General features: G+C 36.1%; 1 protein-coding gene across 2 annotated transcripts in view; it reads left to right on the top strand.

Moving 5' to 3' along the window:
* Positions 1–1,013: 1,013 nt before the first annotated feature.
* The window catches only part of LOC124172146 (zinc finger protein 665-like), a 61,053-nt gene continuing 47,321 nt past the window's right edge, over positions 1,014–14,745 (top strand). Inside the window, exons 1-3 of one of the 2 annotated variants that reach the window (XM_046551556.1) lie at positions 1,014–1,402; positions 1,522–1,659; positions 6,674–6,841. In XM_046551556.1, the coding sequence (XP_046407512.1) occupies positions 1,235–1,402; positions 1,522–1,659; positions 6,674–6,841 (474 nt within the window). In that variant the 5' untranslated portion in view covers positions 1,014–1,234. Of the gene's footprint in view, positions 1,403–1,521; positions 1,660–3,031; positions 3,128–6,673; positions 6,842–14,745 lie in introns of those variants that run through there. The other variant, XM_046551557.1, reaches the window with a different exon arrangement.

Below are 14,745 nucleotides of genomic sequence, written 5' to 3'. Positions count from 1 at the left end.
ATCTACGATTCTCCACTCAAATTTCCAGTGAGCATATAGTAATAGGCTGACACAAAAACATTGAGTATGAGGTCACACCACAGAGCTTTACACACGATATACTAGTTCACAGCTGTTCCATCCATCCTGAAAATTACCATTACCATGTTTTTCCTCATTTTTCCACATCTGCGGCCGAAACATCGAGATTATTCCATCATCATCCATGAAAGCACAGGTTAAGGGCGTTGCCTACTACATTTCCTAATCAAAGAATAAACACCGAAATTTAGGGAGTCTTACTTTATAAAGACAAACTTTGAGTTAATTCAGTCAAGCCATATCGTCACGACAACAGAAGCAAAGCAGCAATATATTTTAACACGCAATAAATAAATGGACGCCGAAACCTAACACAATTACGACGAACTTAAAACATATTTCCCTTTCAATGATTACTTCCCATTACATACAACATGCGTTGGACAAACTGCGAGCGGATATAGGTAACATGTTCAGCATTTAATCCCAAGAAATCATTATTATTACTATGAAACAATGACCTTACCCACCTGTGCACAGCCATTTTGAAATCTTTCCAAACCAACAACAACAATAAACAGCTTATTTCCTGAACGAGATTTTCAAAGGGTATTATATGTATCCAAGGCTTAAATTATTTTGTTAAATGTTAATAAAGCCACTACTTATATTTGCAAGTCAATATTCCGCAGAAAACAGAAACAGTTATAAATTCTCCTCTCTCTCATTGGTTGCGAAAAACTGTTATGGCGGTTTTCATACGGGAAAAGGCGGAGCTTCCCAAGAGGCGGAGCTTGCCTCGCACAAGCGCCGCCTCGCGGGTTACAGGTGTCGTGAACCCGCCCCTATTGTAAGCCTGCTATGAGTATGTGCCTCTAGCGGTAACAGTCATAACTAGCCAACAGTTAATGTAAACCAATCTTTGCTTGCATAATCTTATATTATCATTGATCATTTCATTGATTATGACAATTCTCGTTAGGTCTCTAACCAATTTGCTGCGGTGTATTTTTTCTTTGAGACGATTGTTAGTCTTTTAAGTTTTATAATTTAAACTTATCTTTCACCGTGAGCATTATAAATAACGAATTCATTCATCATTGTAATGAATTTAGTTTCCCCGACGAATTTGGAGATCTCAGTCAGTCTGTGTTGGTGGTTTCATTGACGATTTAATTTATTCAAAGATTAATTGAGTGGTTGAAATCAAAACATGAATCGTACCGCCGGTATTTTCTCGGTTTCATCGGAAAGAAATTCCGAGAATACCCTGTGCAGACTATGCATGAAGAATAATGATTGTTATTACAACATATTCACTTCAAACGTAGCTTGCAGAATAACGGTGAAGGATGCCCTGCATGGTTTACTTGGTTTAGAAGTAAGTGGCACATTACCTGCATCTTTTCGATGTTTAGTTTTCATATAACTTTCTTTATTCAACGTCATGAGCATAATGTTGCACTCTTTTAATGTATAGCGTGTTGATTGCTCTCTTAGGTTGGATTGGGAGATGGCCTGCCTACCACCCTTTGTCCACTGTGTTTGAAAAAGCTCACGGAATTCAGTGTTTTCAAAAATATTTGTTTAGAATCGGACGCTAAACTCAGAAAGCTGTCTGGGAGTAATTTCTTTAGGGTGAGTACTTTCTTTTATTCGTATTTGAAGACTGGTGCATGGTATGTTTCGACAGCAGTGACAAATCAACGTAGATTCGGACTCAACTATAGTAGAAATTTGATAGGATTTACTCAAAATTTAAATCGATTTTTTACACGATGCCATAATTCAAGAAAATAAATACGCACATTCGATTGGAGACAAGAAAGTAATTAGAGCAAATACTTTTGTTAAGTTATAATATTAGGGAATTTTAAAGGACTTTGACTCCGTGCAAAGTGCTTGTTACCTTGGAGATGGTGTTGCAGTGGTGTTAAGTGAAGACGTTCTGTGCTATGACGCAATCCTTTATAAAATGCTGGGTAACCGTCAAATGATCTAACAAATCTCTTAATATTTCCTGCTATACATGAACTGTGATAGCGCTGTAGATTAGTTTCTTTATCGATGGCCAAGCTTAAGCTCTAATGCACGAAAAAAGTATCATGTTTTAATTGAACTCTTGTTTATGTTTTAATTTGAATTCTTGAGGTTTGCGTTATTTATAAATACATACCTGCCTACGGCTCAGACACTTTTTTCCATATTCAAGGCTTATTATGCGAAAAGATGAGAAGTACAATGAATGCAAAAGTGGCCTAGTGTTGAAAATTGCGTTTAAGCTTTGAAAATGATAGTTGCAAAAAATGTCCTTAAAAACGTTTTTTAAAAAAGACGTAAAATTGAAAACAATAAGAAAATAACTGAACTGTTTATTTGATTTAAACATGGCTTGTGTGGTGAAAAACCATTTTTAATTAATTTAGATGATTATCCTACATGTATGTAACAATCTTCACATTCGTGGCTAGGCCTATGATAAACTATTGCATTTTTAATATTTTTGGAATTGTAGAACAAAGTTTTTTGTGTGAACTTTAGCTCTGTGTATTTTGATTATTATAATCAATTTTGAGGTATGTTTTTTAATAGTTTTTGAACACATTATTTTCAGATAAGTGATTCTGTTAGGTATTTACTTTTTCACATAAGTTTTTGTAAGAGATTCCATGGTATGGGGAACGGATTAGTGTTGCATTTTGTAAATAAATATTGTGTAATGATTTTTGGTACATGGTCAGAAATTGCCTTTTGAGCACAGAATGCAGTGAATTAGTTGTTTTAGATTTTTGTCCGTTATATTTTCAACTTTATGTTTTCGGTTAAGAACTTTTTCACCTAAATTTAGAGCTCAATATGCATACAGATAATTGAATGATCTACGGCTGTTTAGCAGTTGAAAGAAAATGAATAAATTAAAAAGAAGTTAATAATTATGGTGGATTAGTATGAGCGTGATTGTCCTAGTTTTACATTTTTGTATTTTTCTTTAGTTTGAGTGGGTCGCTGGCGTATTCGGAGGCTTTGCAAACCAGAGTGTGTGTGTTTGAGATTGAGACCTATGCTGAAATGTGTTCTTTGGAGCAAATCCGCGTGATGCATGAGTGTGAGCATGATTTTCCAAGTTTTACTTTTTTGTCCTTTTCTTTTGTCATCCTTCCAAATTCCCCATCCCCACCTTTTGGCCTGGCAAAGAGTACGGCCTTGGGGAAAATATTTTCTTTCAGCTCAAAATGCATGTTAGCTGTATTTACTTTTTATTTTAATGAGTGATTAGATTAAGAATTTAAAAACGTATATGGGTCATTCCAATTCAAATCAACCAGGCCATGACACCCACCGACTCGGATTTTCATGAAACTTGCCATGGTCATACATTTTGGTATAATGAGAAATTTTGTACAATTTTAGCCCCTAATTGTCAATTGTTGATGAAATATGAGTAATTGAAATTTGGGCGTGACCCCTAAAGTGCCGCAACGTGCTACACATGGTGATTTTTATTTTCATCCATAACTCCATTCCTGTGAGATGGAAAGGCATGATTTTTTTTCCTAAAGCTAAGTGGTCCATTATGATCCCACGATTATCATTAAATATTCACTGCATGAAGTAATTCAGCTGCAAAAAAATAAAATTTACAAAAAAATCTCGCTTGTACCAATTTTCATTCTCAGCATCCACAGGGAAAGGCCATGCAAATACAGACTCATGGTTCAGTTTAAAGTAATCATTAATATATGAGCAAAGATCCTTATGAAAAAAAATCTTGAGTCCGACGTTCCTTTTAGTAAAAAAATACTCGTTCATGGTCACGGGAAAAAATGGCTCTTTTTCAAGGCACATAGATATTACACAATTTAGAGGAGATATAAGCTTATACTCATGATTAAACAATATTGGAGCATGCATAATCTCACCATAGCATATGCTACTGGCTCTTAGAGTAGGAAACACATAAGTAATCATGTGAATGTACTCCCCCACGTACTGCTAATTTCGTGCTTTCAGGACTATTCGAGCAGAGGGAGTTTTAATTTAAAAAACTGCATGATCCATGGTACACTATTACATCCTACGTTCATTTTAATCTGTGTCCAAAGACCAAATACATTTCATACTATTGATGTGGAGGTATCAGGATTACTAAGGTTCTTGTTTATCTTCTGTTTAATGCCGTAAACTATTCATTGCATTAGTTGCTCAGTGATTGCTCTCTTGCCTGTTGATATTGGTCCCTAGTATATCTGATAGGGTGGTTTCCTATTTTTTTAAATCCTTAAATGGAAATATTATTGCTCCTGGAGTACAAATTTCACGCTTTTACATTTTTAAATGGCATCTATTTTTTGTGATTTAATGAAAATTGAAAATCTTCGAGCACGATAAAGCAATGGCAAAGTATGAATGCTGGGAAAAGCCCATGTGAAGTCTGGCTGCTGATGTGTGAGGCTATGAACGCCACTACGATGCAGGCTGCTTGCTGCCGAGCATGGCTCTTGGGTAGAGTACCCTGCCGGCTGGTAGCGCTTGGCTTAAATAAGGATTCTTAATACCCTATCAAACGAAGGAAACTTTCCGACCATAGGCAATTTTAATAGGTGATTATTAAGAGATATTTCTCTGAGCTCTGTGCCTTTTGCATGCATTGGTAATCTCAGACAATGTAAAACTCCTATCTGCTCGTATAGCATCTAGGTCCCTGTGACGTCACGTGGAGTGGCATCGCATGGGTGCCAATCTGGCTTTTTTCAATTGAGGTTAAAATTGACCATTTACATTCATCTAAACTGGGATTTCTAAAACCAAATAATTTTTATATTATGAATACACTCATGGTGGGTAATGAATCGCAATCAATACCTTTCGTTTTCTTTGATGAAGAAAACTACCTTTATCTCGAAATTTCAGTACCCCAGTGCAATTTACCAATTGAAGGGTGAATCGCGCCCGGTAGTGTCTTCCGACCTGTTGGGATGCGTGGGACATTTTGTGTCCATGGACATTTTCTTCTCCTCGTGCGCGCTTTCCTTCAAGCCTATCTTCCAAGATCAGACTGAGGATTTAATACTTTTCTCCCTCAGTAGGTCTTTTGTGTAAAGTTTGCACTGGGATAATTAAAGTAAGTTTTGAGTTCTCTTTTTTAACTTAAATATTTTTCAGATAAGTAATTTTGTTGGATGTTAACTTTCTCAGAAAAATTTTCTGTAAGAGATTCTCTGTGCAGGGAATGATTGAATGACTGGTGTTCCACTTAGTGAGTAAATTTTGTGTTATGTATTTTGTGTATGTAGTCAGAAATTATTTTTTGAGCACAGAATGGATTGAATTAGTTGTTTTAGAATTATTTTCTGGTATACTGTCAACTTTATGCAGATGTCTTTGGCAAAGAACTTTTTCACCTAAATCTTGAGCTCAAAAAGCATGATAGCTTTATTTACTTTTTACTTAACTGAGTGATGAGATGTAAATTTAAAAAATCTCCTAAATTTGTCATCCGCCAGGCTATTGATGTGGAGCTGTCAGAATTTCTTAGGTTCTTTTTTTATCTTCTTTGTTGTGCTGTACAGTATTCAGTGCATTGGATGTTCAGGCATTACTCTCTTGATCATTATCGTATGTAACAGTATTCACAATCGTGGCTTGCCATACAATATGCCGCATTTTTTAATGGTTTTTGAGGAAGGTGTTTTGAATAAAATTTACACTGCGAATTTTCATTATTATTTTGATTTGTGAGTAATTCATTAGTGTTGGGAAACGGAATGGTCTTGAAATTTTAAAATAAATTTAGTTAATTGCAATTTGAGCATAAGGTTAAAAATTGCCTTTTTGAGAATGCATTGTAGTAATTGTTTGACATTTTTTCTGAAATATTTCTTTGGCGAAGAGCTTTTTCACTTAAATTTAGAGCTCAAAAAGCGTTTTAGCTGTGTTTACTTTTTACTTTACTTAGTGATGAGATTTGATAGTTAAAAAAAAACTGCTAAATGAATAAGTTTCATCCACCAGACTATTGATGTGGAGCTGAAAGAATTTCTTATAGTCTTCTTTCTCTTCTTTGTCATGCTGTGCACAATTCAGTGCATTGGCTGTTCAGGCATCACTCTCTTGACCATTGAAATTGGTCCCAAGAATCTCTAACTGCTGTCACATCTATGATGTTTTGTACCCATGGACATTTTCCCTTTCCTTCAACTCTCTCTTCCAAGATCAGACTGAGGATTTCACACTTTCCCTTCTCAGAATGTTGCCAACATATGAGATTTACGCCATCTCTCCCAGAGTTCATCTTTGAGTACATGTAAACAAGATTTCAAGAACAACAGAAATGCATCAAAAACATATCCCACGTCAAAGATTCGTATTTAAAGATACCACTGTTGAAGACAATTATTTTCTGGCTTCCATGGCCCCAAGGATGTTATAATACAGCCACTACATGAACTCATTATACCGAGAATCTTCCTGTGAAATTTCGTTTCGGCAGCTTTGTAGCTTTTGAGTGATAAATTAGCAGACATGTAGACACCACTTTTTTTATGCAATAGCTTAGATGACACATTAAAAATCCTGTTTCAAGATTAGGAGTATCCTTCAGTTTTTGACGCTGAAAGAGGAGAGTTGTTTATCATTGTTACTTTATCTGCAGAGTATCAAAGAAGAGGAGGCAGCTGATGACAATTTGGGATCTCCAGCTGAGACAACTGACAGCATTAGAGATGAGATACAAGGCACCTCACATCTCACTTGCTCAGTCAAAACAACTGAAATATACATTCCTGTGTCAGACTCCCATCAACCTGGAGCAAATATGTTGGTAAGTTTTACTCTTATCGACAATGAAACCTGAGTTAAATATCCTTAATTTGTAGGTATTCACTACGTTGCATGACGAAAATGCTTTTGCCCAGCGTAACTGGATGCACATCTACGGGAAGTCACCCTCACTTGAGTGGCCATCAGTTGTATGTCATGAGAAAAAAAGCTTCACCACTCTTATCTATTTGCGTATAAGTCAATCTTAGCTATATAACACCACTAATCCTCTGTGAGAAATTTCCATGGTGGACTATCTTAATTCTCTTTGCAAGCCTATAGCCTTCACACTATCAACTACTTTGATGACCATGGATGTGAAACAGCCCCCAGTTTTGTCATCCTCTGATGTAGAACGTGTCTGGAATTCTATTGCCTGGAATACCTGTCACTAATATCAAATTAGAGTCATTAATTTAATACTTTTATTGGTCTAAAATTCATTGCTGATTTTTTCTTCAGCCACCTGCATAGATTATGTTGATATTAAGAATACATCTTTTAAAAAATGAAAAATAGTATGATCATGTTGGACTCAATCCTTCACAGGACTCTCACGAAATTACAGAACATAGTATACACCCACTCGGCCACGGAGCCACGTAGTGATGAGAGGTAAATGGTGAGTCCAAATATGAATCCAAAGATAGGAAAAACCTTGCCGTGGAAACCGAAAGAAAACACACAGCCAGCCCAATGCCTGTGGGGACGCGAATTACCACAATACATTTCATCCGCTAATCTTAATTTCGATTGAGCACATGCTCCTGGAGTTTGACTCCAGGTTCAGTTGCTCAGTCGCGTCCGTGTCCGTCCTCATTGGCTCGCCGCGAAGGCCGCGAATGCAGGTTGCTTCATGTGCCAACCTTCCAAGTTTACTCCAACCCGGCCCCATCAATTAAGCGGGTCTCATGAGTGTCTACATATTATTGAAAACGATAGAATATTTGGGTAATACGAAAAAGGACTTGATGGAGCGGTTACCTGACTGAAATATTTTCCAAATTATTAGTGCACTGATATTTCGGTAAAAATGTACATGATATCTGCGGAAAGCAAAGAGAGAATTTTCTCTATTCAATAAGTTAATATGAGTTAAAGTGGAAAAAATGTCACCGCGATACTATGTAACTGAAAAATATTGATCCACAGAGGTTTGAACTGCCGAATTGGGATTGCTGCCGTGGTAAGTCTTCACCTTAACCACTAGTCCATCTAGCACGTTGACTCCATTGTGGATTCATTACGAGCCTTGTCAGGCAAGGAATGAACCAGTCTTCTAGTGTCACTAAATCAAGCTGATTTTAAATACTTACTGGCAATATTTACTGTGATATTGCGGCGAATATTTTATATGTATGTTATGTTCGCTATCACTGATCGAAAAGCTTCAGTGTTTATTGTAAGACAATATACTTGGACGGATCAGCCAACTTACGAGAGAAGGTAAATTGATATTCTGGACGTAGATGTATTATCTAGCAGAAGCTGCATAAATTATTTGGTATTAAACATTGTACACCCTGGTGAAAATGAACTGTTCACTTAACTGTTCGTAATCTGTGCACGTACTGTGCAAACGGTTCACAAATTTTCTGGGCCGTTCATGAAGTGTTTGAGAATTGTTCGCACGCTCTAACCTGGTACGCACGAACGGCCCATGAACGGCGCCTTGTGCACGGCTCCTGCACAGTTGGACATGAACGCTTCATGAACATATATTTTAGTTTGCACATTTCCTCCACAATTACTAAATGATATAATTTATCCATCATTCATTGTTTTACATAATTGATCATAAGGAAAACAACCATAATTGTGTTCATAATTTGCTATGCAAAATTAGGATCAGATATTGACTTAAAACTTGAAAAATTTCCTGGGTCGTTCATGAGGTGTTTGGGAATTGTTCACACGCTCTAACCTGGTACCCACGAACGGCTCATGAACGGAATGCTTTGTGCACGGCTCCTGCACAGTTGGACATGAACGCTTCATGAACAGATATTTTAGTTCTGCACATCTCCTCCACAGTTACTAAATGAAATAATTTAGCCATGATTCACTATTTTACATAATTGATGACCATTAACATATCATCATGAATTAAGGACAACAACCATCATTGTGTTCATAATTTTCTAAGCAAAATTAGGATCAGATATTGACTTAGAACTTGACAAATTTCCTAGGCCGTTCATGAAGTGTTAGGGAATTGTTCGCACGCTCTAACCTGGTACCCACGAACGGCCCATGAATGGAACGTCTTGTGCACGGCTTCAGCACAGTTGGCCAAGAACGCTTCCTGAACAGATTATTAAATTCAATAGCCCAGCCCATTTCTTCCACAGTTACTAAATGTAAAATTTAATTAATGCTATTCATGATTCACTATTTTGCATAAATGATAAGCATGAATTAAAAGAAACATGAATGAGTGCATTCTAAGGGAACACATTTAAAATTAGGGCTAATATGTTCAAAAATTCAAAAGTGCTTTAACTCCGTGTGAATGTTTATGCTGAGTTATTGGTGAAATGTGCAAAAATTTCCAAATTGGTATAATGAGGGTAATATATATTTACATTGACAGTTTTAATAAAAGTGTAGATATTAAAGTACAAATGTTTTGAGGTTGCTATGCATTTACAACAATAATGTGAGCAAAGTAAACAAAGTGGTGAATGTATGACTTTCAAATACAATCCAGAGCTTGTGCAATAACTAAAAGTACTGCAAATAACCCCAGAAGCTTGAAAATCTTGATTCCCAAAGACTTGCGAGCTCTTCCTGAATAGTTTAGTTTCATTGGTATGCAACACTTCAGTTCAGCCTAGCTACAGTTTGTAAACATATCTACCACAGCTTCCTGATCAAGCACTGGTATTATTAAATAGATTTCTTTTTCTTGACCTAAATAATTAATGATGATTAAGGTCTTGGTGTATAGGTCTATGAATGATACACAATTGTTATGAATGATAAAGGTTGCATACCTGGTGAAAATAAAGAACCATTCCAAAAGTGTGACACAAAATGTTTAGAAACTGTAGCAGAAGTGTTCATGAACTGTTGGGGAACCGTTCTTGTAGTGAATTTTGGCCCGTTGAAGCATTGCAAACTGTTCAAATAAGCTTTTCATGGGGTATTTTCCTGTTGTTCATGAGGTATTTTCAGATGTTCATGACGCATTCTTTTAACTTTACAGGAAGTCTTTACAATTATACCAATGATGATTAATGTCTTGGATTGTATGTCAAAAATACAGAAAGAATTCAATTTGTATACAAATGTAAAAGAAGAGACAAGAATTTTGGCATATTATGTATGTAAAATTGAATTCTTTTTACATATATTCTTTTATTGTAATAACCTTTCATTCCTTTGTGCATAGGCTGATTTAGGGGGGGGGGGGCACATGCCCCCCCCCTAGACGCTAGAAAAATAGACAAGATTTTTAGTATTTTTTTTGTTTAATTGGGAGTCTCAATCATTTACGTAATTTTATATTAATAAGTATCTTGTTAACATAAAGAAAATATATTGTACAGTAATTTTCTATTCATAGTGAAACAAAAACACAGTACTATTCCACAATTTTTTTTAATGTATATTTTTAATTTTTCTATGTATATTGTATTACCCTTTAAATCTCAAATATGAGAAGACTGTTTGCCTGTCACACCCATGTGCCCTCCCAGAAAAATATCCTGGATTCGCCCTTGCCTTCATGTATCAATTTAATGTAACCATTATCATTCATAGCCCAGAATAAGGTATGAGGAACATATCGAAATGTTGGTTTTGCATATTATTCTCACAATTGTTATTTACACAATTATTATTGTCAGACCTACACTTCGAGATGTTAATAATCATTGGTATTATGGTAAACGCTTTCTGGTCAGTTAAAAGAATTTCACGAACATCTGAAAATACCTCGTGAACAGCTGGGAAACGCCTGCTGAACAGCTTATTGGAAAGTTTCGTCACGTTCCAATGGGCCAAAATACAGTCCGTGAACGGTTCTGTAATAGTTCATGAACACTTCGGGAACAGGTTCTGAACACTTCGTGCAACGCTTCCTGCACGGTTACAGAACACTCTATGAACAGCTGAACACCTCATGAACAGCTGGTAAACGCCTGCTGAACAGCTTTTTGAAACGGTTCGTCAAGGTTCAATGGGCCAAAATACAGTCCGTGAACGGTTCCCGAACAGTTCATGAACAATTAGTGAACAGGTTCTGAACACTTCGTTTAATGCTTCTTGAACGGTTCGTGAACAGTTCATTTTCACCAGGGCATATCCCGCCTACATTTCCCTTTAACGATGTTGTTATAAAAATATTACGGGAGGTGGGAATGCTGTTCAAATTTCCCTCCCACTGGTACAAAAGAAAATGCTGAAAGTCGATTTCCAAACTGCGGCGAAAGTAGCGCTGCTCCATTTGTTGCAATACGTTTGAATCCGACTGTACAAATATTTATGTGGTAAGAATTTTGTCTTCAATGGCATGTCATGATTTGTTCATTAGAAAGAAAACGTCACCAGTGCATACATTGTTTAGCGACTGACTTTAGGGGAATATTTTATGGTGGAATTCTTCAAATTCCATCTATCTAAAAATAGGTGCACAGACAATGAGGATATTACTGCACTCCATTGCAAATATTGAGATAATACTAATCTCTCTGCTCTTATTGTCATGATGTGGATATTTTTGAAAACCATTTACATGTAATGCACTCATCATCATCATCATCATTGGCCTATAATCCTAAGGTTGGTTTCATGCATATCTCCACTTAATTCTCGTATCAGCTAATCTTTTCACTATAATGCACTAGAAATGACATTATAAATCTAGCTTCTACAGGATGGAATATTTGAATATTTTGGTAAGTTTTATTACCATCTGTAGTGAAACCTAAGTTAAATCACCCTAAGCTGTTGACATTTACTACATAGTATTAGGAAAGTAGCTTTGCCTATTGTAAATGCATGTATTTCTACAGAAAGTCACCCTCTCTTTTGTGACATGGGGACCAGATGCAATGAGGTGAAAAATGAAGGACAGTACCTTATTAAATAAGTGATAAGAGGTAAAGTAGGCCAATTGAAAAATGATGACAATTTTATAATTTGGAACAATAAAATTAATTTGCAGTATGATTTTATATATTTTTCTGTGGATCTAATTTCCCTGAGAAATTTATGTATTTGTATAAGCTAGCTATCAACACATTCAATTCGGCTGCGATTTTCATGAAAGTCATCAGAATCGGTCCATAAAATAAGAAAGGAAAAGAGGGAGTTTTCCAGAACATACCTTCGGTACAAACACAACTACCAAAAAAGTAAAGCGAAGAAGAGTAGGACATTTAAAAATTACGACAATTTCATAATTTAGAGTAATAAAAATTAATTAGCACTATGATTTTGTGTATATTTCTGTGGACTTAATTTTTTTAAAGCTATTTTTGCATCTTTAACAACTCTAAAAGAACTTTAACTTAGGCTATATTTTATAAATTTCTCTCTGCAGTCCACTGGGATTTAATCAGAGATAACACCCTATCTTCATTTGTATTGTTCCCTGGTATGCTGAAGAAATATTCAGAATGGCTATTAAAGGATTTCCTATAATGACTAACTAATAGCCATGAATTGCTAGAACGCATGCGAGAATGTGTGGATGTGAAATGGCAAAATAGCCCATTCTAATTTTGTCCATGCACTCGTGCAATTCCGCTCCATTTTAGAAATAAATGCAGCTCTAACCTGCACAATTCCGTGCCCACTGTAAAACGGCCTTATCAAAGATATTGGATTTTTGCAATCTTGCATCACTTGGATTTTTCCATCATTGTGCCTTGTCAACTATATAGATGCCCATAGATGAAAAACAGCCCCCAGAAAAATCAGTCTATGATCCAGAATATGGAAATAGGGTGGTTTCCTATTATTTTTTATTGCATAAACCGAAAGGTTATTACTCCTAGAGTACGAATTTCACACTTTTTCTTAGATTCTTGAATGACGACATCTATTTTTCGCGATTAAATGAAAAGTGAAAATTTTCAATCGCGCGACAATGCGACGGCTAAGTAGGAATGCTGGGAAAACTCCATGTGACATCGTTCTGGTTCCCGCTGCTGCAAGTGAGGTGACCTTTGGGCGAGGCTTTAAGCGCTGATACGACGCAGGATGCTGGCAGGTAGCAGAGTACCCTGCTAGTTGGTAGCGCTTGGCTTAAATAAGGATTAATAATACCTTATCAAATGAAGGAAACTTTCGCCAGTTCTAATAGGTGATTATTAAGACATTTTTCCCTGAGTTCTGTGCCTCATGAATACATTGGTAATTTCAGATGATGTAAAACTCCTGGCTACTTGTATAGAAACTAGGTCCCTGTGACTTCACGTGGAGTGGCATCGCATGTGTGCCAATATGGCCTTTTTCAAATGCAGTTAAAATTGACCACTGCCATTCATCTAAACCGGTATTTCTAAAACCAAATAATTTGTTAAGGAAACTACCCTATTCTACTTCCTGGAATATGATTCTTCCCTGTCACTAAATTTCCTTAACATGAGATTTTTCAGGAACATATCTGTAGTTTTAGGTGAGGAATACCTGTAATCAGTGGTGCAGCGAAGGGGAAGTTTTTGGGGTATGAAATGCCCCCAGAGCTCAGAAAATTTTTTGAGTTTAAACCTTACTTAATTGGATTAATATTACTTAAAGAATAGAAAAAATGTCCTTCAGAAAGCTGTAAAACTTATCATTTTGAACCATTTATCTTAAATTTTTTTTGGGGAGGGCCCCCACACCTCCAGCTTACCCTAGCAGGTATTCCATGCCTCCAGACCCCCCAGTTTTTACTAGTTGAGCCAAAACACATTCCGTGCTGACAGTATTTTAGAGAGAATGCCCTGTGGCTGACTTTTTGGCAAAAATTTGTGTTTTTCTATTATTACTTTTACGACGTGATCTTATTTGTGATGCTGGACACATGTTTTCACACTTTTTTCTAAAAGTAACCCTTCATTTGTTAAAAATTTGAAATTAAAATTTTCTAAGTATCCTGTCAAACTTGTGATACCTTCCCGCAACACACCAATATGTTCTCGATATTTCTTAGCTATTAGTACTGCAGCGAAAATCCATTCAGACTTTATCACTTTCTGGAAAAAGCTGATAAAAATAGTAATGCAGCTAATATTAATTTTTTTACCTGAAAATGATACATTTAAATACGATTTTAAATGTTTTATCACACTTAAGTAAATATTGCGAGTATTGCCAATATTTCCTGCAAAAGTGTTGTTCCCCATAATGGGAAATGTGACTGAACAATATGATATCCTCTGGAAAAGATTTTATAATGATATACAATGGTTTATAAGCAAAAAAGAGAATTTTTATGCACAAATAATTATTGTAATAAAACATATTGTTTTACAAATCAGAAATTGACTAGCATACGAAGGATAATTTTTCATTTACTAATTACTATGCTTCAAATAATATCATTTTTAAATAGACACATTTGAATTGAAAATATAAAAGGCATGCATTGACCTTTTCGAGACGGTGGAGTTTTCGTCTTAGCATGATTGCTGTGCTGAGCCCCAAGAGACTCTTCTTTCTCGTGGTACGGAGCATATTTGGAGGGCATTCATTAAGAAGGGTCTTGCTGAACCATTTTTGACCCCTCCACGCTGCGACTTCGCATTATTTTGGACTATGAGAGTAGTTGTGCTTCCTCCTTTCCGGGTTTACGACCCTACCTGCGGCATTGGATCGCGGTCAACTTATGGATTGCTTATATGTATTTAGCAAATGGATAATTGTTGCTTGCACATAAACTACAGCCTTTGAATTGAATTTCTCATTTTT

Source organism: Ischnura elegans (assembly GCF_921293095.1).
Source record: "Ischnura elegans chromosome 13 unlocalized genomic scaffold, ioIscEleg1.1 SUPER_13_unloc_1, whole genome shotgun sequence".
Taxonomy (NCBI): Eukaryota; Metazoa; Arthropoda; class Insecta; order Odonata; family Coenagrionidae; genus Ischnura; species Ischnura elegans.
This window is presented reverse-complemented; position numbering and strand designations above follow the sequence as displayed.